The following is a 24,377-nucleotide window of genomic DNA, read 5'->3' on the forward strand; positions in this document are numbered from 1 at the left end:
TGGTCCCCAAACCCCATAATAAAACTTACCACAAAACTGACACCAGTGCAGATCACAGTGTGACCTCAACTGAATTCATATCGGTCCTTTATCTTTTCTGCCTTTCTTTTCCTTTTCCCTGTTCTTTCCTTCCCCAGAGATGGTGGCTGTTTAACAGTGTAGCGTCTCTCACTTTGGAACTGTGGATTGTGTGTTACTCATACAACCTTCAGACACTCTTCTGATGTAAGTCTGCCTGCTGGTCTGTCTGTCTGTCTGCCTGTCTGCTTGTAATATAAATGTTGTGTTTTTCTTCTCAGGTGTTAAGCAACTTTGCTGAACGTGAGTACAACTGCAACAATAATCCCAACCATGTTCATTGTGTTCAATCCAAAACATGCTTTGGCACTTAAAGATGAATAACGTAAATAATGATTAAATATAAATATTGTAGCTATTTCGTGCACAACATTTCTTCATATTCAGACACACAAGCAAAAACACTGCAAAATTGAGACAATCAAACTTTAAATATAACAAAACTCATCAACTTTAGAGTGCAGGTAGGTTATGGATCTTTTTTCGTAGAAGAAATTGTGCACATTTTTTGCATTGATGATTGATGCAGCATATACATGTGCTGTTTGCTCCTGCATACACTTATTAATAAACTATTTCTATTCTATTCTATTCTATTCTATTCTATTCTATTCAGTAATATATACTGTGTGCTATGGATCTGTGGAGTTGGTCCTGCTGCTGCTGATGTCTCCTCTTTTTCTGTGTCAGAGTTTGATGGAGAGCTGGTCGGATGACAGCTGGAACTGTTGTCATAACCGGAGGAATACTGGCCACAGTGATACTTCTGTGTATCATAGCCGTGCTCTGTTACTGTAGACTCCAGGTGGGGTCTTACTGTATACTTAGATTACAAAACATTGTGTGTGTACATGTCATGTTGCAACATTATTTTAGTCAAAATATGTCCATTTGTGTTACAGTATAATTATAAGTGATCAACACAGAGAGTGGACATCATATATGGGCAACATAATTCCCAGCAGATGCAGAGGGCAGAAATTCACATATTATTAAACAGTTTTCATTTCCAACAATGGATGGGGGAAAAATGATATAGAGACTGGATAATATATAACAGCTAAAAAAAAAAATCCTTATTTTGTATCCCAGTATGCTCCTTTCCCCTCGTAAACAAAAGCTACTTAGGTAGTTTTACTTAGTACTCACAACCAGGGATATACAATGTGAATTAACTGCTTGTCTTCCTCTATCTCGCTGACATTTGTGTTGATTTCTGTTTGAGTATTGATAACCTATCCCCCCCCCCCCCCCCCCCCTCTGTAGTACTACTGCTGCAAGAAGAATGGATCTGACAGCGGCTCTATCTCTCAGCAACACTTTGCCTGCAATGCCTGCAGTGTGTCTGGCTTGGACGGATCGATCATCACCCCATTGTCCCTGTCTCCACCAGAGGCGCCCAAGTCCTCCGACCCCGGCAAAACCGCCAGGGGGCAACGCAGCTATTGCCCCAGCTGCTCACCCTACGACTCACCCTTCTACATCCGAACCAGTGATGAGATGCGCAACGGTGGCGAGCGCATCACCTACATGCCGACACATTATGACAACCAGGCGCTGGCGATGCCGCTGCCCGCAGTCCGAGGGTCCCTGCTGAGGGACGCTCATCGGAGCCGACCTCCTGAGTTCTACACCAACACTCGAGCCATCAGCACCGAGGTGTGACCACCCCGAGGCACTCCTTCACTCTCACTCTCATTCACTCACTCACTCACTCACTCACTCACTCACTCACTCACTCACTCACTCACTCACTCACTCACTCACTCACTCACTCACTCACTCACTCACTCACTCACTCACTCACACACCAGCACTACAACTGACACCAACACAAGGACAATAACTTTGACATTGCAGCTGCATTTAAAGATCTGCTAGTTACAAGGCTCACTGATGATGGACGGTACATTTTCCTATTGATTTAGGGTTCAGATATTTAAGAATTAGCCGAGAACCGCTGCTGGGTATTATAGTGACAAGAGGGTATTCCTGTGTAGCCTAGTTTCCTCACTTTATACCCTTAACAGTGTATTTTTTTTTTTTTTTTTACAGTCAAAGGTAGTTTCTGAGCTAGATGGTAGATAAACTGTAGGAAAATGTCCCTTTAAGATAATAAGGGTATCTTTGTTGACTGTTACTGCTACTGATTGAGGGCTATCTTGAAGTTAATCCCCCTTTTTTCATGCAACATACTGTATCTTCCCAATGACTACCAAAAAGTAAGATGATGAAATATGTAGCAAGTTAAAAGCAATTTTGTTGTGATAAGAGGAGCAGAGACACAAATGCATTTGGAAAAAAAAAAAAAAAAACTACAAAGGAACAGTTGACTTCTTCCCTTTGTGGCTCTATGGACTGTGCAGTAAATGTGGAGGAAGGTGGACAACTATGCAAGCTGTCGAGCAAAATACTGCAGCTCTTCATCATCGAACATCTCCTCTGAGAGGTTTTCCATCTCATCGGTCACACTGGGAGGAGCATCGTGAGCAATGTGCCCGCCTTGTGGGATGTTACGATGCTGCACATGTAGATAGACTGACAAGCATTTAAAACTGAATTATGCGTTACGCAGTAAATCTCTTGTTTTCTCTACTGACGTATAAACTTGTGAACAATCAAGGATCTCTAGGCCCTTGAGGGGAAAGGGAATGAGCGTGAAATCGGTGTGTGAGTTTCTCTTTACTGACAGAGATGCAAAAAGTTTAAAATGTAAATAATAACCAGAAAGCAATGACTGTATTTCTGGATCCCACTGTAATCTTAGCAGAAAGAGAGAGATGCACGCTGGGATTTATACATGATGTGTTTTGAGTGAAGGAGTGTGATTTACTGGTTTGTGCTATTCTGTCGACGCACTCCTTCTATACTCCTATACTACTCTCATGCTAAATCTTTAAAATGCAAACAACCATGACATTTCATGATATTTCTTTTCCCATATTGTGAGAAGGTCTGTGCACATCAATGTGATTGGAAACTGTTTCACAATCCCCGTAATGTACATTACACTTGCCCAGTAGTACTTGTCCTACAACATCCCACTTCCTGGACTATTTCTTTCTTTACCTTCCCATGTGATGCAATGTAGAATTTTGCAAGATTTTTTTGGATGGGTCTTTTGTTTTTGTCATTCAACAATTCACAAAATTGCACTTTCCAAACCTATTTTCAGCAAATGTGGTTGTTTGATCAGCAACTATCAAATGTATTTATTCCTGACTGGTTTCAACTATAAATCCTCAAGTCAATTGTAAGAGTTGCCATGTGGTGAACATCCTGAAACTTCTCAAGATCTCTATGATACCTGGTGTTCTCAGGCATAACTAACAACTTCAAGTCGGGGTCGCTGTAAAAGACTGGACAGAAAGAGAATTCATCACATTAACTTCAACAGGTTTTGCAGAAACTGAAGTGGTTCGGGTTGGAATCGAAATGCGTGGGCTGGACTCAATGAATTAAAACCAGCGTTTCTTCATGTTGCTGTCCACTACCACAGATTTAGTAGTATCATTCATTCAGGCATTATATTAACTCTCTGTTTTCCTACTTATTCAACTACTTATCTTAAAAAACAATTTAGAAAACAAAAGATTTTTAGAAACGTGGGTAAACCTGAAGTCATACACGATAGATACAGAAACAGTAAAATATTTGATGGTGTTAACTTTTGACAATTAAAGATTTGTAACTGCTTGAATTTGTTTTGTGTGTTGTTATTCACAAACGAATGTGTCTGTGCCTAATGAGACAATGCAGTGGTTTGAGTGTGTTTCCTGTGTTTTCTCCCACAGTAGCATGTGTTCCTTCAGGTTGAGGTGCAATCAGTCAGATTTGGATTTGCACGCACACAATGAATTCACCCATTTATGATCTCCTGTGAATCAAAAACTCTGAAAGAGTTGAGGAAGTCTATGATTTTAATTGCGAGCTGTGTGGGCAGCATGGAATGTATCCTCCAGCTAATGTCTGTCGTGAGATAATCAACCACAGCTAAATGGTGAAGATAATTGTCAGAACAAAGTCTTTTTTTTAATCTGAGTGTTTTCTCCTGAGGACATCCTTTCTGGGTACACCAGAAGCTTTGTTTTTGAAATTTTGACTTTTTTTTTTTTTTCTTTCTCTCCGTTCATCAAGGTAAGTGAGTCAACCGAGCAATTGCAAGTTCAACTTGGGTAACCGACAACAAAAGTCCTATTGTATGGTTGTAACAGATGCATTACCACCCTACAAAAGATAAGACATGTTAAAACAAAGTGACAGGTACAGAAATAGCATTTCCCAGATGCCTTGTGTATAAATTATGAGCAAGGTTTTTAGTGTTTTCACATTTTTTTTCTGTCTGATTCAGGACAGAAAGAGTAACAGGGATAATGAATGAAGGAAGCCGCTCCCTCTATAAACTACCATTGTGCTGTGGTTTTTGGTGAGACATCAGATTGAAGTTTCCACAAGACTTCATATTGTGTAGAACGTTTTTATAAGGGTTGCCATGACTGACTGCTTTCATGCTTGTAGTTTGTAAATGTTTACCAATTTTCAGATCACACGTAGGACCTATGAAGGTACATCCATTTCTGTTGCTGCAGCAAAAAGCTTCTCAAGTAATAATTTGGACTCTGTTCTATGTGAGATTAAACTTTTACATTGTGCTGTTTTGTAAATTGCTTTAATCACTGCATTATAACTGCATGAATTTCCTCAGGATTCTCCCACAATCTAAAAGCATGCCACCGAGGTTATCTGGGCCTTCTAAATTGCTTGTAGTGGTGAATATGAGTGTGTGTGGTAGTCTGTCTCTCTGTTTACCCTGTGATAGACTAGTGATCCGCCTAAGATGTGCTATGCCTTCATCCATTGCAAGCTCCAGTGTCCGATGGCCCTGGCTTGGATAAAGCGACTCAGAAGATCTACAGCTGGATAAATATCTCACTGAGCAGGGTCGCACATTGGATTAGTAGCTACCACGATCGCCTGTGTATTCATTGATTTCCTTGGTACTTGTGTTTTTGTCCATTTGAAGTTTACTGGTGGCTCTAAATTGTGATTGGATGTGCGAAGATGGATTGGTGTGGTTGTCTGTCTGTCTCTTTGCCTGTGGCGGACTGGCTCCAGCCCTGTGACCATACACAGTATCAAAGGTGGATGGTTGAATAAGTTTGTATCCACAACAAATTAATAAATAACATGTTTAATATGTGCATTATGTGTATGATTTCTTCCAAAAATAAAAGCTAAATCATGGTGGTCCTGCCTTGGCTTCACACAAAGCTCCATATGATTAAGTAGTATGGATGTATACAAGGAAAAAAAAGTTCTAAACAAATGACGTATATGTTTTAGTTGTATTCAGATAATGAAATGACTCCGCCTGACGTGACGTCTCGTGGTACAATACTACAACCACCCTGGAGTACTGCGCGTGCGCAACCCAACACTTGAGGTCCCAACCAGGAAGGCGTGAGATTTCAACTCCCGAGTGATTCATCTCGTTCACGGCACACGATCTTCGCTGCAACTCTTGTGACACGGAGCAGGTAGAAAACTACATTCCTCTCCAGACAAGTAAGTTGACAGCGCTGCTCTGAACACCCTGCGCTCACTAAACACTCACGGCTGGTCACTGCGAGGACTGACATGCTGTTTTCCTTCTGGTTTGTTGTTTTTCTTCTTCTTCTTCTTCCTCCCCCTCCTCCTCTCCCCCCTCTGCTGGAGCCGGGGTGGGGTGTCGCTGCTCACTGAGACCTGAATAGTGCTCCAACTGTTGTGGAGTTCGAGCTGGTTAGCGTTAGCAGCACTCGGCTTTAGCTGTACCTTATGACTCAGAGGCACTTCCTGCATTCACCTGGGGGGGTGACCGCCGCCGCCCCCCTGCTCGCTGGGCTGCCGGGGCCAAACGTGTACCGCGACGGCAGCAGAACGGCAGGATGTGCGCGCACACAAGTTAGCTTCGGGGCTAGCTTCAGTGTTTTGCTTTGCCTGCTCTCTGCTGTGTGGCGGTGCTCGGCGGCAAGTCAGCTGAGGCGTAATGTCAGCCTGACGTGACTGCAGGTTATGTGCTCGGCGGCGACGGGGAGACGTTTCTGACAGAAACCGGCCTCACGGTGTCCTCTAAGCCTGATCGTGGTCCCTTATAAACTTGTTTAAAGTGACAAGCTAGCCTCCTGCTGACAGTGATAAGAGGGTCGCCATCCAGGCCTGGAGACACGTGACAGCATCATCAACAATGTTCTGCTGAGGTTAACAACAACAACAACACAATAATAACAACATGATTTTCTTTGTGGTCCCTTGTAGCCCCAATACCCAGTTGTTTCCTGATCACAGTTGCATGTAATGACTGCTATATGTTGTTGTATTTATTATATCATCATTTGGAGATGACATAGGAGACATGCAGTTACACGAAATACAGACAACCTGTCTGGAACCACAATGTTCTGACCTGCAACACTGACGGCTATGCACTGGGGGGAAATGGGACAATGTAAAGCTGAATTGATGTTACTGTCAAGTGACACTTTCTGGAGGGAAGGGTTTATTCAGTATTGGTGTTCCATCCAGGAATGCTGTTCGCTCAGCTTGATTACACGGAAGGGAATGCAGTTGTGTTATTACACCCATGCATTATAGTGGTGACGTGGCTGTTGTTATAATTTAATTGGATGTGGATTGGTACAGTCATTTGTCTTAGGATGAGATCAAAACTACTGACGGTGCCTTGGTGCATCAAATAAAGAGGAACAATACACACACCATCGCTCAATGTGTGGCGATGTATGAGGCACAACACTTCATAATTCATGAAGTCAGAAGTCGGATATTATCGTGGTGTAATCAAATATTGCGAGCTCCTTGTTCTTCAAAACCTGCTTGAAACTTATTTTAAAATATTCTCATTCCTCCATGTCGAAGGCAACTCAAAGCAAGTTGAATTAGGTCAACTGAACTTGGTCATGTCCTGTAAGACGTTTTGCCCAGTTCATCCCAGGAGTGTCATCAGTTCAGGCTGTCCCCTTGAGGCTTGCTACTCTGACATATGTTTTTTTTTTTAATCATTTTACACATTATTCTGTGGGATCACAGACCCTGCACTTGTCCTTGTTGAACCTTTCAAAACCTTTTACTTCTGTTTTGTGGCTGCAGTGCGTGCCCATAGAAGCAGCTCGATGCTCTCATTTAAAAGCTGGAATCAGTGTATCTGTATTAAGTTGAGTGCAATTTCAGATGAATCTGTATTCTGATTTCCAGATTAATTGAATATTGTATGGTGAATAGTCGGCAATTTTAAACTGTTTGAACAAAGTAGGAAGTGTAAAGATTTTGGCTGTTTGTATACACCAGATTTGTTTACGACATATACGCCTCATATAATATTTATTTACATTCTATTTTCTCACTGAAAGCATCCAAACTCTGAAGAAACACATGGAATTATGTCATAAACAAGTAGTTGTGAAATAATGAAAAACATGTTTCATATTTTAGATTCTTCAAAATCGCCACCCTTTGCTTTGACAGCGCTGCAGACCCTCGGCCGTCTCTCAATGAGCTTTATGAGGTCGTCAACTTAAAATGTTTTCACTTCAGAGCTGTGCCTTGGCGGGGTTCCCGTTGTGGAAAGGATTGTCTTCTTATTGGGGTTGGGACCATCAGTTGTGTCGTGCAGTAGTCAGGTTGCTACACAGATGATGAAAACTATTTGATAACTGTGCTTTATGTGCTTTGGTCTGATGAGTCCAAACTTGAGATCTTTGGTTTCACCCGTTGTGTCTTTGTGGGACGTATGAAAGGTGAACGGATTGTTTCTACATGCTGAAGCACGGAGGACGAGGTGTGATGGTTTATGGGGTGCATTGCTGGTGACACTGTGGGGGGGGGGGGGGGGGGGGGGGGTTGTCCAAAACCAGCATGGCTACCACAGTATCCTGCAGCGACATGCCATCCCATCCCATTTGTTTTTAGTTGGACCAACATCACCGCCACTATTTTTGTGAAGGACTATGAGCCCAAACGCACCTCCAGACTCCTCCACACCTCTTCACACCTTTATAATCACTATATAATTCCATATCTGTTCATTCATAGTTTTGATGCCTACAATCTGCAATGTAAATAAATGTTGACATGTCCAAAATTTTGCGTGGTAATGTTGGTAGAACAAGATTCGAGATAGTGGAAATACTCGATAATGTAAAATAACACATCATCACAATTCACATCAGCATTTATAATAAAATGAAAGATTATTTATATCACACACCTCTTCTTTGTGGTATGGATTGACATCAGTAATACAGGGAACATATAGACACGGTGCCTTGCTGTACCTGGCCAGCTGGCAGCAGTTTGTGTCAACGTTACACAACACTGGTCTGACGTAGGCCAGGCTTGAACAGTAGCACAAAACGGAGTTTCATTTGTCATGTGCCTTACAGAGAGTTGCTTCTTTGGCGTGAAATGTTAATATAACACGCAATATCACAATGGCAGCTACAGAACTAACCAGTATGTCAGGAATAAATGGTCCATCCCTGACACTGATTCTTCAGATTTACTAAACTATAACTTGTTCATGGCATTGCTGCACTGTGTGTGCTGTCTGTTGTTGCAGAATTTCACTTCAGGCTAAAATCTCTTACTTCCTCCTCAGTACTTGGAATAGACTTCGAACACAATAGGTAGTTATTTGTATTCGAGTATAAAAGCATACTGAATGTGGTTGTAGTTTTGGACATAACGAGAAGTGAGGTTATTCAGTGACAGGTGTTGAATACAGATTTAGATGGTTATGAATAGACATGAAACTGCTATTAGTCAGTGGAATTCAGATGTTTGGACTAACTGTTAAACCAGTGCACTCACCATGGAGGTTTGGACTGTTGGGCCCAGGATGTAGACATAAAGTTTTGTATTGATAGTCGTCAAGGTTAGGTTGATTATATTATATTATATTATATTATATTATATTATATTATATTATATTATATTATATTATATTATATTATGATCACACTCAACAATACAGATGTTTTTGAAACAGCCAAAGGAAAAAGGAGCACCAAACTCACATTAATGTGGAGAAACGTTTGTGGTGAAGTCTTTCGTTGCGAGTCAAGTCAGTGGTACGTCGCACCGTGAGCCCAGGTCAAGGACGGCCGACGTGGGCACAAGCAGGCAATCAGTATCAGACAGTGTCAGATATTTTGAGGCGATTGTCACTGCTGCGGCATACAGTGTTGCGGGCTGTGACTTGTAAGATTGTTCACATTTCACAGTCTGCAGGAGCTGTTAGATCTACTATATCTGTCTTGATAGCCCGATTGCTTGGTTCACACTCACCGGCCACTTTATAAAGCACTTTCAACCACATGTAAAACTTGTTTTGTCTTATAGACAATTACTGACATCACACAACACGTAACTTGCACAATCTTCTTACACTATATAATCTGTAAACAGATTTCCCTTCGCTTTGTTGTCACAAAATGGCTTTCATCACATTACCACTCCAAATTGAAAACAGAGGACATGTAATAGTGTTGTGCTACTGTATTCATTTACCACTGGTCTGCCAGCACAGCGGGACCATTAACATCACTGCAGGAGGAAATGTCAAATTAAAATACAGACTACAATTTGATCCTTAAATTAGCTTCTATTGTTCAGATGCTTTAAAGTGGTGATTAAAAGCAGTTTTAACATGGCAGCTTCAACTTATAATATAACTCGTGCCCAAACAGCCACAGCTGTGTTAAAATTCCTGAGGAGACACTGTGTAATCAGCAAGTTGGTTATCTGAGCTCTGCTCTTCACAGGAAGGTCAGCAGAGTCATAAAGCAGACATCACTTCAAGCCAAATGTGTGAATTATTGCACCAGCCAGATAGGCTGCAAGACTGAGCATCACATGGTCATCACGAACTTTAGAAAAAGGTTTGGCCAGTCTATCATTTTTTTTTTCCCCAGTGCCAGTGATGATGGGGCTGTTTGTGTGACGGGCTAGCAGGGCAGTCCCTCAACCAAGAGGCGCACATACACCCTCGCTGATGTAATGCAGCATTGAAGTCCAGCTGCTGTGGGTGCAAGCAGTGTGTGGGCCAGTCTGGGACACACTCGCCATTGAGGCGGTGGTTAGTAGCAAACCTGCCAACTGGGACTGTGCTTGAGAAGCAGGCTGCCAGTGACTGGATGGTAACGACGTTGCTGTGCCCACTCTTTAAGTGAAAAGCCAGAAGGGAAGAGAACGCCCAGCCACAGTAGTCGAAAAAAAGCCTCCTCAAAATATCCATTGAGTCATAAAAATTCTTAAAAGCATTTGACGGAAAATTCAGCCTGTGCTGTGTGACATATAGTCATCTTAGAAATGTTTTTTTTTTTTTTTAATTGCAGTTAAAAAATACTTTCACTTGTAGTTTCTACATTTTCTGCTTTTTTTTTTTAAATTTTCGGTACAGGTCTGTTTTGGCGCTTAACAGCAGGATTATTGGACGTTCTGAGCTTCCATAATAAACATTAAGTTCACTTATCATTGGCTAGCTCAGTGTATCTACTGTGTGTTTACTACACATGTGAGATCACAGTCTGACGTCAGAAGATGAGCTGGGAGGTCCAAGAGAATTGATTCCGATTTTCCACTCTGAAGGGAAGCAGTTTCCCATCATGCTTCGCCCTTCTCTTCACCGCTTCGACTTCCACCAGTGAATCGGTGTCGATATGTGTGTGGACTTTTGTGCTTCATGCTGTATAATTGAATAAATGTGAATTGAGCACATGATGCCGCAGCTTTCATTTTGCATGTCTGTGTGTGCGTGTGTAATTACACGTTGCCAAGCTCGAACAAGAAAGAATACTTTTGTGTGACTATAATCATGCCTGCGTGAGTGAATGAATGCTTCCTTCAGGAGTGAGTGAGTGAGTGAGTGTGTGTGTGTGTGTGTGTGTGTGTGTGTGTGTGTGTGTGTGTGTGTGTGTGTGTGTGTGTGTGTGTGTGTGTGTGTGTGTGTGTGTGTGTGTGTGTGTGTGTGTGTGTGTGTGTGTGTGTGTGTGTGTGTGTGTGTGTGCTGAAAATTGTCTCCTTGTCCCTCTAGAAGTTGTGTTATTTTTGTTAATTTAAGGTGCCTTTCTCATGTTTCTCATGCTCATCTTGCAGCAAAGTACCTTCCAACTACTAATTTTATTTTTTAAGTATTTCTGACGTATACACAGATGTGAAACAACCAAAGTAAATCATAGAATCGACCAAATGCCATTAACTAATGAAGCACGTCATATTGTTCTTTTTATATAATCATTTCAATCACTACAGAACAAAAATGTCAGAATTGGAACCCCTGATCTATTCACTTATCTTCTATTTTGTCCAATTCTGGATCATGTGCTGGAGCCACTCTTTGCTGACGTTGAGTGAAAGGCGGTTACACCCTGGACAGATCACAGTCCATCGTACTGCTAACACACACACACACACACACACACACACACACCGATCTGGAAGGGTACACACTTATAGGCAAATTAGAGTCACAATAAACAAACAAAGCTTTCATTGTAAGAGTTTTAGCTGGTGGATCTGCGCTTGTTTGCAGCTGTGAAACAACCAATTGTGCATGGAGATTTGTGTGTTTCTGGTATGACACACACTCAAATCCCAATAAAATGTACTCAGCCAACAGGATAGAACAAGCAGAGACAATGATCTGATGCAGACATGCCAGAGTTATCACACACACACACACACATGTGCAAGTGTAAACTTGAAGGCAAAATGTCATTTCAAGTAACTAAAGGGTTGCCCAGCAGTAATGTCACTGTTGACCTGAGTATAATCTGTGGCCAGTAAAGAGATTGTCGTGTAGAACACGGTGTTACTTTACAGTATGTCTCTTTCTAGTTGTTTTTTTAATGTATTTCTTGTTAGGGTTTAATATTTCTGACTACATACTTATGTACTGGTTCATTTTAGGACCTTGTGTGTTTTTTATTTATCAAATTTATATATGAAAAATAGAATTAATCTGTACGCTTCTGGAAATGAGATACAGGTTTTGTTTCCTTTGTATTGTTTTCACATGTGAAAGACAAATAATAAAATGTTGACTCAAATAAAACAATCAGAAGAGGACACGTTGTCGAAACACAAACAAACTTTGTTTCAAAAGAAGTTATTGAGTGGATTGTAGACAAATATCAATATTTGTAACGTTGAAAAATTAACAATCAAGGTTACTACCAATGAAATATATATTAGATGTTCATTATGACTTGGTGATCATTTGATATGTAAATAAAGTTGAGCATCTAGTAGTTTGAAGTTGAACGAACTAAAGCTGATAAGGAAAGTCCAGTGACCTTACTCAGTTGCCAGTTTGATCTCTTACGGGCTATAATAAATGGAAAAAGTGTGACTTGAGGTTAAGTTACATATCGTCTTTAGCTCCAGGGAGATCTCATTAACTTAAACCTGACACTGTATTTACAGTAACTGGAAATACGGCCCGGAAAAACCAAAAGATTTGCAAACATGAATCTAGTGTGTCTCTTGTGTGTCTGTGCACTGATAGACTGGTTAGTTTACATTAGAGCAACACTGCAAACAATATCTTACAAAAAGATCTATTGCAGTTTGAAGCACTTGCACAAAGTCCCACAAAGCTCTAAAAAGGCTTCAATGGGGCACCTAAGCTCAGTTCACACATCAGACTTTTGTTTTTACTTTACTTTTTTACTTTAGTGCCTTTTTTATTTTGAAAGTCACAATGTCAAAATCTGTCACATTATTCTCACATTGTGCAAAACCTCTGTATCCCTCAGAAGAGACACAAATTGAAGATAATACTTATTTGAAATATGAATTTCATGTTTTTATGTATTTTCTTTTTAGGTTTTATACCGGTTTGATAATATTAGACAGTTTAAATTTTTTCTAAAGTGTTTTTTGTCTTTCCTCATACTGCAAGAGGTGGTTTGTATATCACTGGTGATACATGAACCACAGTTTGAGAATCAAAGCTCAAAAAGATGTTCTCGGTCATTAAAAAAAAAAGCTACTTTTGTGACTTTTACCTTACTTGGGCTCTCTTGTTAACTCGAACTAGCATTTGTACTTTTACAGACAATAAGGTGTTTTTGACATCCCCATGTATTTTCCATAAACACTGTTCACCTATCAACCAAAGAAGAACACTTGACTAATCTTGCTCTGCGTCTGTTGAACCTACAGGCTGCAGAGCCGGGCAGACGGGAGGGAAGCGGAGCACTTGAACCCGGGCCGCCTGAGCCGAACTTGAGTAACTCAGCGAGTCATGGATGACGGCTCCTCACCGGGCAAAGTCAGCAGCTCCACAGAGTCGGTGGCGACCGTCACCAGTGAGGAGTTTGTTCTTGTGCAGACCAGTTCTGGCGGCTCACCACAGGGATCCGAAGGCAAACCGAGACTCAAGGTCAGAGCCGATCGCATTGTGAAACCGTATCACACTAAAATGTGTCAACGATCTTGTGTCAACCTCAATAAAATCGCTTGAGAAAAGATTAGAAATATGTGAATGGATAGGAGACTTGGACTCCTCAATCAACAGGCATCTTGGGCTCTGACAGCTTCATTAATTAAATACCTGACATACGTGGTTTTGTAAATACAAGGGACAAGAACTGCAGATGTTTTTTTTTCAGTCCATCACACACTTCTGCATTTTTAAAATTGGTTTTATTTTATTTTCGACTTACATAATTTTTCAAATATGTTTTCTCCCTCAGATGTCTTTGAATGGCAGTGAACAGCTTGAAAAAGCCATGGAAGAAGTGTTGGATGATGATGACGACGATGATGATGATGAGGATGGCGATGATGATAAGATCGAGAAAAGCAGTTTTGAAAAGATGGAGAAGAACAGGGAACCGGAGCAACAACCCCCGGAGGCTCAGCCTGCAGGTACACATTCCCAGACTGTCCCTCTGATCTCTTTCCAGTTATTGTTTGTCCTTGGGGGGGGGGGGGGGGGGGGGTGCTTGTCTGAGGTTTTTTTTTTTGTTGTTGCTTTTTTCTCCATTCAATCCATCCAACTTAAAACCTTTACAATAGTTTCTTTGTGTGCATAATATTTAGGAATACCTTTTATTCACACCATACCATGGAGTCAGATAAACATAAAGATGATGTTTATTCAGTTCAATTTATTTAGTCACAATCACAACATATTTATCACACCTTGCTTTGAGTTATTAAAGTTTGAGTTAGTTATTATTATTATTATTATTTTATTAATAATATCATGATTATAATATTTTTTTATTTGTCATTGTTGAGTAGTTTAAATTGCAAAATGAATTCAAAAAAGCGACAGGCAGCATTTGTAAGACCATGGTTCTCAAAAGTGATAAGTGTTAATATATATATATATATATAAGTGGTGTTAAACAATTACAATTTCGATTCAGATTAATCACAAGGTTGCTGTGGATTAATTGTAATACAATATTATATATATATGCACTTAACGTGTTTATTGAACACCTTTAACAGTTAATCCTACCAAACAAGGCCTTTTTTTTTTAAACAAACGTCTCTCCACGTTAATGTGAGTTTGTTGCTCCTCTTTCCTGTCGGCTACCAACACAAACTCCGAGAGGAGATCTAACTGCTTCTTATTTACAATGTTTCCTGGAACTTAGAACAGTCATCATTTCACTGCTACCGTCCTGAACTGTGGAAAGGCCTGCTGGAGAACTTGCAGGATCAAGGCGTTCCTATTTAATCAGGCTTTTAATTCATTTATTTAATGTATTTCTCCAGGATGTGCTTATATTTCACTGTTATTCTTATATAATCTGTAGACGCCCAGTGGTGGGATGGCTCCTGGTGCAGACTGTCCCACTCACTGTGTTTCCTCACCGACTTTATCTGTTCCACTTGAACTGTGTTGGCATGTGGGAGTGTATTGACATGAAGGCGTGTGTTTGAATTTTGCAATGGGTGAGGAGTGGATTTTCCTTTTAACTCTTGTGAACCACTTTGTGATCGTTTTTGTTTGTGTGTTTTAAGTAGTGTTTTTTTCTTTAGTTTGTTTTAATTACAGTTTGAGAATAACATTGCTATGTTCAAACTCTTTGTGACGACCACAGACAGACAGAGGGATATATTCTTCTTTATTAATCTCTCTGATGCTGTCCCTTTTGTTACTGTGGCGTTGATCATCTCCGTCGCAGAAAACGTCACCAACTGAAACCCATATGCCTCGGCTTAAATCCCCAAATCCTGCTTCACCAGCGTGTCGTCATCACATTTCTGTTTGTTGATGAAAAGACGAAACCTTTCCACACGTCTCTCTTTTAATCTTCAGGTGTAATGATCTTATAGACGATCTTACTGTCGCTATCTGCCATTGTTGTTTACTGATCAAATATCTTTATTTAACAGGGCACATACATGTCATGACAACACAGAAAGGCCAGGCCTGATATGCCCATCCAACACAGATGAGAAAAAAAATAACAAAAACAAAACAATGACAATTCTTCTATTTGATTATTTTACTTTGGAATTATAGAATCCCAAACATTTGTGCCGACAGCCAGCGAGTCCAAAATTTAACTGTAAGTCCTGCTGCATGTATTCATTATTTTTCAGTAGAGATCCATCAGATACTACTCTAAAAATGTGATTGAAATGACTGATCGTGGAGAATCCCATAGAAGCACCAATGCATGATAGCGTCGTGGAAAATGAATAGTGTGTTCGTGCCAGTTTCACTAAAGCTGAACTACGTAGAGTAGAAATCATAATCTATAACGATCTTTATTTGGATAACTGGGTTGTGTCTGCTATTGACATACCCGAATCCTGTTTTGTCATATTAGCTTGCCAAGACTGTATCAGCAAGGACAAGCTGGCCTGACAGTTCAACAGCTCAACGACTGGAACACACTTCTCAACTGGATCCCTGGCACACCTGAGAACTCCTCAAACTCCAGAGCTTCAAGAAAGAACTAAAGCTTAGGATTTTTTTCTCTTAATGGCTTTTTGTTGATGACTTATTATTATCAAATATCAATTCAAGAACAACATTCTAGCATGGACTGATGTACTGCACACACATTTTAGTTTCTTTGAGTATTACTACTACTAATAATAACTCAACAAATGTGAAACACATCATGAAACTAAATGGGAAAATCACAAACCAAAATATAAGCAATGCAAGACAAAAAACTTCTTTAAAAACTTTCAGCAGAGCAAAATGAGGAATAGTGTATCACACCATATTCATTTTGTTAAAACACCACCAGGACAAGATAGATTTTTTTTTTTTTGTAATCCAATTCTTAAAAGCTTCTGGGTTAAACATAAGAAATTAATCTTTACATTTGAAATGTTTCATAAGAAATTAATCTTTACATTTGAAATGCTTCATATGCCCTGGATAAATTACCCAGCTAACACAATAAGAAATAATCATATTACAACATCAAACTTAATCATGTTCTAACGAGATACTGAGTGACTGCCTGAAATATGTCAAATGCTAAAACATTTTATGTCCGTGCAACATGACATTTAATGTTTGAGTGTGATGCTGTACATTTCTTTATTCACAAGGCACAAGTTTACTCCAAATATATCACTCGTATTTCTATTTACATATTGAGATTCAATTAACAATCCTAATGTAGCTGTTCAAAATGACTGTCTGTTTTCCACTTTGTCCCACAATGTTAATGTTAGATGGGTTTGTTTGTCACTTGATTTTGTGCTAAATCCTCCTATGACGACAAATATATTCATAATGGCCTTGATTTATTTTGATTTAATATCTGTAGATTGTCAAAAAAATGCACCATGATGGTGTGTTTTGCCCTTTTGTCCAAACTTTTGATGTCTTGCAGCTATTTTGACTGTGTTTTAAATATAACTGTTGTTGTTCAATTATGTCATGATAAAGAATCTAGTCTGTGATTAGACAGTCATATTAGGACGTCTGGGAGGCCATAGAAATGACTATTTTGGTACAAAATTCCCTTTTATTGCTTTCTAGTAGGTTTGACTGTTGTATGCCTCACAAGCAGACGAGGAGATATCATTTATATGTTGCATTGCTGTCAGTGGTGAAAAAATACTGTTATAAAGGTCATAAAATGTCATTTACATCTATATATATATTATTATTATTTTCATCCAGCTGTGTTTCTCACAGCTGCAATAAGAGGAAATGGTTAACGTGGTGTTGAGTTGTAGCAGTGGAAGTGGAGCTGCAGCTCTCATTGTTCTGCTTCCTGTTTGTCAGTGTAAAAGTTGTAGATCAAAGGTCATTTCGCTGACCCCCCCTCCCCCAAGTTCCTGAAGCAAGCTTTCAGAACAAAATGATGAATATCAGCACTTTTTTTTTTTTGTCCGTCCACAGATGCGTGTCCAGCACCGTCCAGCGCTGCAGTCTTGGAGGAGGACAGCGTTCAGTTCAACAAGCTGTCCTACCTTGGCTGCACGTGGGTCAAAGCCCCTCGCAATGAAGCAGAAGCACAGAGGGCGATGGAGACACTGCGAGCTGAGAGTGCCATCCCCATCCCCATCACCCTGCATGTCCCCTGTGGTCCGGAGGGTTCTGTCAGGTCAGCCAGACAAGTTAAAGGAAACTCTGCGCATGAGTTTGACACAGGGAAACAGACTCGGCACGACCACCATTATACCAGGACTTGTTTGAATTAATACCAGAAGCTTTTACGAGCACGACCCAATATGTCAATCCACTATCCGCTATTCACAAGCTGCCCGATTGTAGGAAGCTGGATGCCATATTGTTGGCAGCTTAGGCGATATCTAGAAAGGCACCTTCCATTCTGAAAACTGCCTTGAGGTTATAGAGTGACATCTGCTCTCATATATTCATATGTCCCTTTCAGGCCTTGCGTAAATCAACACCACACCGCTAAAACACATGCTGCATTTATCAAAAGAGCATGCCTTGACAGTCGAAGAACCAGAAAACAGAAGATCGTGTCACAAAGTCCAAAAGCCCTTGAGCCCCTTTGAACCAATTCAATTCAATTCAACTTTATTTGTTTAACACCAAATGCAAGACAGTCATTCATTTCTTTTACAGAGAAAACCTAACAGATCTACATGAGCAAGCATAACCTACTGTGGAAAGGAAAAACTCCATTTTTTTTAAAGGATGAAACCTTTGCAGCACCAGGCTCTTCCGGTGAGGGGATAGAAGGAGAGAAATGGATAGAACAGACAATAGATGTTGGTGAAGATGGATCAGGGCAAGAGGCTTCGGACCATGAACCTCAGGTCCTCAGTCAGAGATCTTGCAGGGGCATAGAGAGAGAGAAAAGGAGAGCACAGACTAGGAGAGAGGGAAATGTTGACATGTAATAATGACACATGGTGATTGAGAAAGGAAAGAAGATCAGTTAAGACTGCTAGTACCTTCCTCCAGCAGTCTTGACTTACGGCAGCTTAACTAGAAAACGGAGCAGGGAGGCCTGCGTCAGACACAAGCAACTCATCTTAATTCCTATATGTTTGCTGACAGTTGCTAAAAATAAAACAACAATACCACGACAATCATGGCCCTTGTCCATTAACTTTCAACCTTTTTAAAAATGTATTTATCAGAATCAAGCTCAAACCTATTTTCTATGTTTTATTGTCTTTTCAGTTCCTCCACTTTATATTCAGGACTGTGTGGCATATATGTACATACTTTATATACATTCTATTTTTAATATTTGTTTGTTTATTCTTAATCTCCATTATTATATGCTGCTGTGACATATTGAATTCCCCATCTGTGATATGAAAACATTAATTTATTGTATTGTTTTAAGATTGACATCATTTAATATATGAATAAAAGTAAAGGCTCTTTCAACATTCAGAAAAGTGAATTTTCAGAAGTATCATTAAATTACATTAACATGAGTGTAGTGTATGGTCTGTATACAAACTAATCATCAAACCACTGGTAGACTTACTATGGTACTACTAAATCATTTACTGTGAATTATTATGCGCTTTTTTTGTCTCTTACATGTGAAAAGAGGAAAAGCTGTTACAGTTCAGTTCAATATGAGGAGTTGGAGAGAAAAGTTTTAGTCATCCTGACTCATCATGAAAAGGGAACATGAATAACTGAGATGCATCAGAAAAGAAATAGGATGTGACAGTAGGAATGATTTTTATTTGATTTATTTACCAAAGTGAAATAGTTTGCCAGAAACTGAAAGAAATTGGTTTCTTAATGGGAATCTTGGCTGAACATAGTTAAAACATGTGTTAAAGGTTGTTATCGTCAAATAGTGTATTCTTTTACGTTGTATTTGTCTAGAATGTGTCAGGAATTAATGCACAAAATCAGAAATGCTGAATAACTAATTATATAATCCAGAGCTTACTCTCCAGATTAAGGTGAAATACCTTTCCCCAGGATTGTGGACCAGGCCTCCGGTACGGAGATCGCTTGCTTCCCCATCTACAAGGTGCTGTTCTGCGCTCGCGGCCGAGAGGGCTCGGTGGAAAGTGACTGTTTCTCCTTCACTGAGAGTTACCGGAGTTCTGAGGACTTCCAGATACACGTCTTCTCCTGTCACATCAAAGAGGCCGTGAGTTCCATACGTTCAGTCCATAGTGCAAACTATAGCTCTGCATGGTTTCCTCTCTGGAATAAACCACTCCATGCCGAAATGCTCATATAGAGGTGTGCCGTGAATTAAATCATTATTTCTGTTAACTTGACATCTGATGAACATTTTCCTTTGGTCGGAGGTGGCATTAATCTGGTGCATTGTTTTCAAAAAGAAGAATGTAGTGTGGCTTGTTGTCAGCACAAACAGTTCATGTTCATTTCTTCTTTTTTATTCCCTCTTAAAATGTATTGCTTGAGCTCAAAAACTCAAAAGTTTCAAACTACGGTATGCATCAAAATATGATTGTGACAATGAAAAGGCCCCTCTGGTCTAAGAAGAAAATAAAATCAGGTTTCATGAAGTGTTATAATATTTTGAGATAGTTTAATTCTAGTTCTCATTACATATAGAATAGCATTTTAAAGAATTCCATAGAAATATTTGAATTACTTAGGTTTTCTCTGTTTAAATGTATTAATGGGGAAAAATACATTTCTATTGTATTTCAGCATTTCAAATCAAGCTTTATACATTTAATCAACATGAGGACAAAATGAAGCTAAGAGTCTTTTGCCTATGAATTAAAAAAAAAAAAAAGAAGAAAGCTAAGCTGTCAGTTTCCAATTAAGTCTTTCTGTCAGATCTTTGACGAAAACCGCTATCTGCTATAATGCTGCACATTTATTGCATATAGTTTTCTGATGACTGTGGTTCATAATTAGTATTTGTTGTGAAAAAATATCTCTTTACTTTTTAATGAAATCGCATTCTGAGGCTTAATGTACTCAAAATTACTGCAGTTGAAGTACCGACAGTAGTGAACCAGCAGGGGGCACTGTTGTCTTCTGTTTATACTGAATTCAATTAAGTGTCTTCATTAATCTTATTTTTTATTAATATTCATTTTGCTAAATTCCTCCTTTTTTCCCTTTTTTCAACCAAACCTGAATTGTATGTCATTTTGTGTCTTTATCTTCTTTTTCTTCAACACAGGTCAGCCGTATCTTGTACAGCTTCTCAACAGCGTTTCGCCGTTTGTCACGGCCGGCAGACATCAGAGACGCATCATCATCCAGCCCACCTGACGGTGATCTTTACACCTTCACTGTCTCACTGGAGATTCGAGAGGATGATGGCAAAGGAAACTACAGGTACTTGATCCACACGTGGCCGTTTCATTCAATAATGAATAAACAAAACACTACATCTTTTTTTTTTTCCCCCTCTCTTTTTCTCATTGCAGTCCAGTGCCTAAGGACAGAGATAAGTTCTACTTTAAGCTGCGGCAGAGTGTACAGAAGAAGGTTGTGGTTTCTGTTCAGCAGATGTGCAACAAGGAGCTGGGCATTGAGAGGTGAGGATTAAAAAAAAAAAAAAAGTTTATCATGCTGAACAGTGCTTAAAAAAATAAAGCCTAGTTATAAGTGTTATTTATATATGCTATGCAATCATTTCCTGTGTGAAAAAACAACAAACAGAAAACAACAACAAAGAAAAACATTATGCAACATATTATCAAAATACGACAATAAAAGGAATTTGCCAGCAAGTAAATGATGGTTCTCTTTCATGTCTTTGAACTTCCTGCTGTCCCACCATTTCCTGTGTTCATGTGCTCGACCAGCTCTGAAACACCATTTCCCCTTTCCATCTTCACCTTTTGCATCTCGTTGCTATCACAGTGTGATGGACACCTGTCCTCTGCTTCATTTTTAGTATCAGTGGAAACCCCCCCACTGTGATTGGAACAGATCCCCAGGGAAATGCTCAAGCATGTGTTTGGCAGCTCTGGATAATTATTCAGTTTCATAGTAGACTTGTTCTCAGTCGGTAATTCTTTTGAAGCACTGTTAGCATTTGCATCATGTATTCTGTGGGTGTAGTATATTACGTGTGCTGTACTCATCTGTGAGCCGCTGAGTCGCTCCTCATCCAGGAGGATTGTCTCTTACCTCGAAAGTCTGAACTATTCAGGCCATTTAGAAGGAAACTTTTAAACTGCAGTGAGGAGGCTACAGGCATTATACATACTATGAGTCTGTTCTTATGTAATGCATATAAGGAACAGATGACAACCCGAGTGTGAAGGTGAAGGGGCCATTTAAAAAAACTTTTTAACTTGATTTCAACCTTCCTGTATTAAAACAGCACTCAGAACACGGTAGTCATTGTTGTTCGAGGTTTCCTGCTTTCTTACACTGGTTAGGCCGATCTCAGTTTATCTGGGCCTTCTGTGCTTCTGAATTAGAGCCCGCAGCGAGACAACACACTCTGGCCTTTATTATATTAAAGCCTTTCTGACCTATCAGTCAGGATTTTGTGATGCACGTTGGTTTCGGCCTTTATTTCACTGGTCATTTAATAACTTGTCTGACCCGAATACCAGATTTCGCTCTATGCATTCAGATATTATTATTGATCATAATTTAACATGTTTCCACCATAAAGTGTCCTTGACTCAGCCTACTGGTGAATACCGATGTTGCTCTGCAGAGTAATTTGTTCATATTGATTTGTGGTTTTGACCACCCGTGTCTTCCCTGAAGGTGTTTCGGGATGTTGCTGAGTCCAGGACAAAAGGTGTGCAACAGTGACATGCATCTTCTTGACATGGTGAGCAGAATAACTTATTTTATTCATGACGCCAAGGTTACGGTGTTTAATGGCCATATCATATTATATCTGCATTTCCTCCCCCCCTGGAAAAAACAATGTTTAAAGACACAAACTTCCCTTGTATAAAGTGTTCAAGTTGAAGTATTCTTGTTTTTGTTCTTTATTTGATGATTAGAATTGCGTGGCTCTCCTTCTTTAGAATCAGGAGGAGGTGCAGCTGTGAGAGTGGAAGGAGGAAGGAGTCACAGTTTTTCTACCTCCTCCTCAAAAGGCGACTCTTAATTTTGATTTTTGGGATGAAAGAGTAGCCACAACACACCCATTCACACAGCTATGCGATTGACAAATTTACACGTGACAAGTTTATTGTCTTTTCAACGATCCTGACATATACTGTAGAGTACATGTAGTGACATAGTCGACCTTGGGATTAGAAGACCATGTGCTCTGCCAACTCAGCCACAGGTCCTTCATTGTGCACATTTATAGTAGCCAGTTCTAGTCGGTATCGGAAAGCTACTGCGAGATGCCATGCAGAGCTGCAAATGTACAGTGTTTCTTTTTGATGCAGCGGCAGGAAAAACCTTCAGAACTAGTCATTAGACATTTGACAGAAAGAGATAACTGTAGGATTTTGATCATTATTTTTTACAGTTTTACATTTTCTAAATCATTTTTTTAATGTCTAAGCTAAATACTTTTCAAAATGCACTGCATACGAGTACTCTCATTTCTTTGGTGTACCTCAGGAAAGACGATCACGTTTATCTTGAATCTTACTATATTGCTTGTGCAGCCATATATACAGTATATAGACATAGATCATGAAGCTCTATGTCCTTTATTGACTTAATTTTCTGCAACTGCCTGTGAAAAGTTGAAAATAGTGAATGAACTCATCCATGGGCACTCTCTCAGGAATCAATGGGAAAGAGCTCTGATGGGAAGGCATACGTCATCACAGGAACATGGAACCCCAACATGGCTGCTTTCCAAGCTTTGAATGAAGACACGCCCAAAGGTCAGCATTCGTTTTCTTCCTTTAACAACTTTAATATGACAGTTTTAATTCTTAAAACAACCTACAACAAATACATTCAGAGAATAAGATTCGCAAAACTGTAAAATTTTTAGAATGTGTATTGCTTAAAAAAAAGAAAAGAAAATACTCCTCCTGTTTTGAAACAACCTAAGGCAGTATTTTATAACATCAGATAATATGTGGAAGTGCCTAATGGCTGATTTATACAACTGGTATAAATTTGGCACTCTGGGGTCCTGCCGAACAAAATGTGAAACAAAAATAATTTTCTTCGGCCAGCTCCCCCTGGCCAAAGAAATGGGGTTCGGCGATGCCAACGTCAAGGCCGAACGGTGCCGCACTGCAACAATGTCGGCACTGCCATGTTCTGCGCATGCACCTTGCAGCCCACTAATGACTATCAGTCATATATTAATAATTTTAAGCATGTAACCTTGCTACTGTATGAGCCCCACAGCTCGTTAATATGTCGGAGGGTGGTGTTACTTGATGCACCTGAACGCATCACTCAAAGCTGAGTTTTTGCATTGTATTTTAATTTTCTACTGTATTTTAATATTATAATATACTATTTATTTAGTGTACTTTTACAGTAACACATTGATTAACTTCATGACTTGTGAATCCTTTGCATGTCTGAAAGTTTCAAAATGTGTTGTCAAGAATCATTTATATCCTAACAATTGTCCAAGTGTGGTGTGGAAATGGCAGGACACATAAGATACAGGTCTTTATCCAATTTGTGTATATATTTTTTCGTTCTTCCCACACTCTGTAGAAACGTGTCAATATTTGATTTCTTATAATTTTGTCTTTATTTTCTAAGATACTTGATCATGATGGCTTAATACTAAGACAACATTTGCACAAGCAGGTTTTATTTTCAGTGTTTGTTTGTAGACACTACAATTATAAAAGAATAGAAACAAACCTTAAATGAGTGGCTTATTTGAGGACTACAGTATTAGATTATCTTAAAAAAAAAAAAAATCAAAGTCATATTGCTTTAAACACAGCAA

General features: G+C 39.6%; 2 protein-coding genes across 4 annotated transcripts in view; both read left to right on the plus strand.

The window, feature by feature from the left end:
* Window positions 1-291: 291 nt before the first annotated feature.
* fam163ab (family with sequence similarity 163 member Ab) lies at window positions 292-3,731 on the plus strand. The gene is made up of 3 exons (XM_080506950.1): window positions 292-321; window positions 769-883; window positions 1,345-3,731. Exons 2-3 carry the CDS (start codon window positions 791-793, stop codon window positions 1,741-1,743), a joined length of 492 nt encoding a protein of 163 aa, XP_080363076.1. The 5' UTR covers window positions 292-321; window positions 769-790; the 3' UTR covers window positions 1,744-3,731.
* Window positions 3,732-5,574: 1,843 nt separating this feature from the next.
* Window positions 5,575-24,377, plus strand: part of rabgap1l (RAB GTPase activating protein 1-like) — a 100,404-nt gene continuing 81,601 nt past the window's right edge. For 2 of the 3 annotated variants that reach the window (XM_080506631.1, XM_080506633.1), the window contains exons 1-9: window positions 5,575-5,643; window positions 13,300-13,519; window positions 13,833-14,007; window positions 17,474-17,678; window positions 19,502-19,676; window positions 20,694-20,851; window positions 20,944-21,054; window positions 22,247-22,313; window positions 23,235-23,337. In XM_080506631.1, the coding sequence (XP_080362757.1) occupies window positions 13,382-13,519; window positions 13,833-14,007; window positions 17,474-17,678; window positions 19,502-19,676; window positions 20,694-20,851; window positions 20,944-21,054; window positions 22,247-22,313; window positions 23,235-23,337 (1,132 nt within the window). In that variant the 5' untranslated portion in view covers window positions 5,575-5,643; window positions 13,300-13,381. The other variant, XM_080506632.1, reaches the window with a different exon arrangement.

The sequence above is a fragment of the Blennius ocellaris genome (assembly GCF_963422515.1).
Source record: "Blennius ocellaris genome assembly, chromosome: 12".
Lineage (NCBI taxonomy): Eukaryota > Metazoa > Chordata > Actinopteri > Blenniiformes > Blenniidae > Blennius > Blennius ocellaris.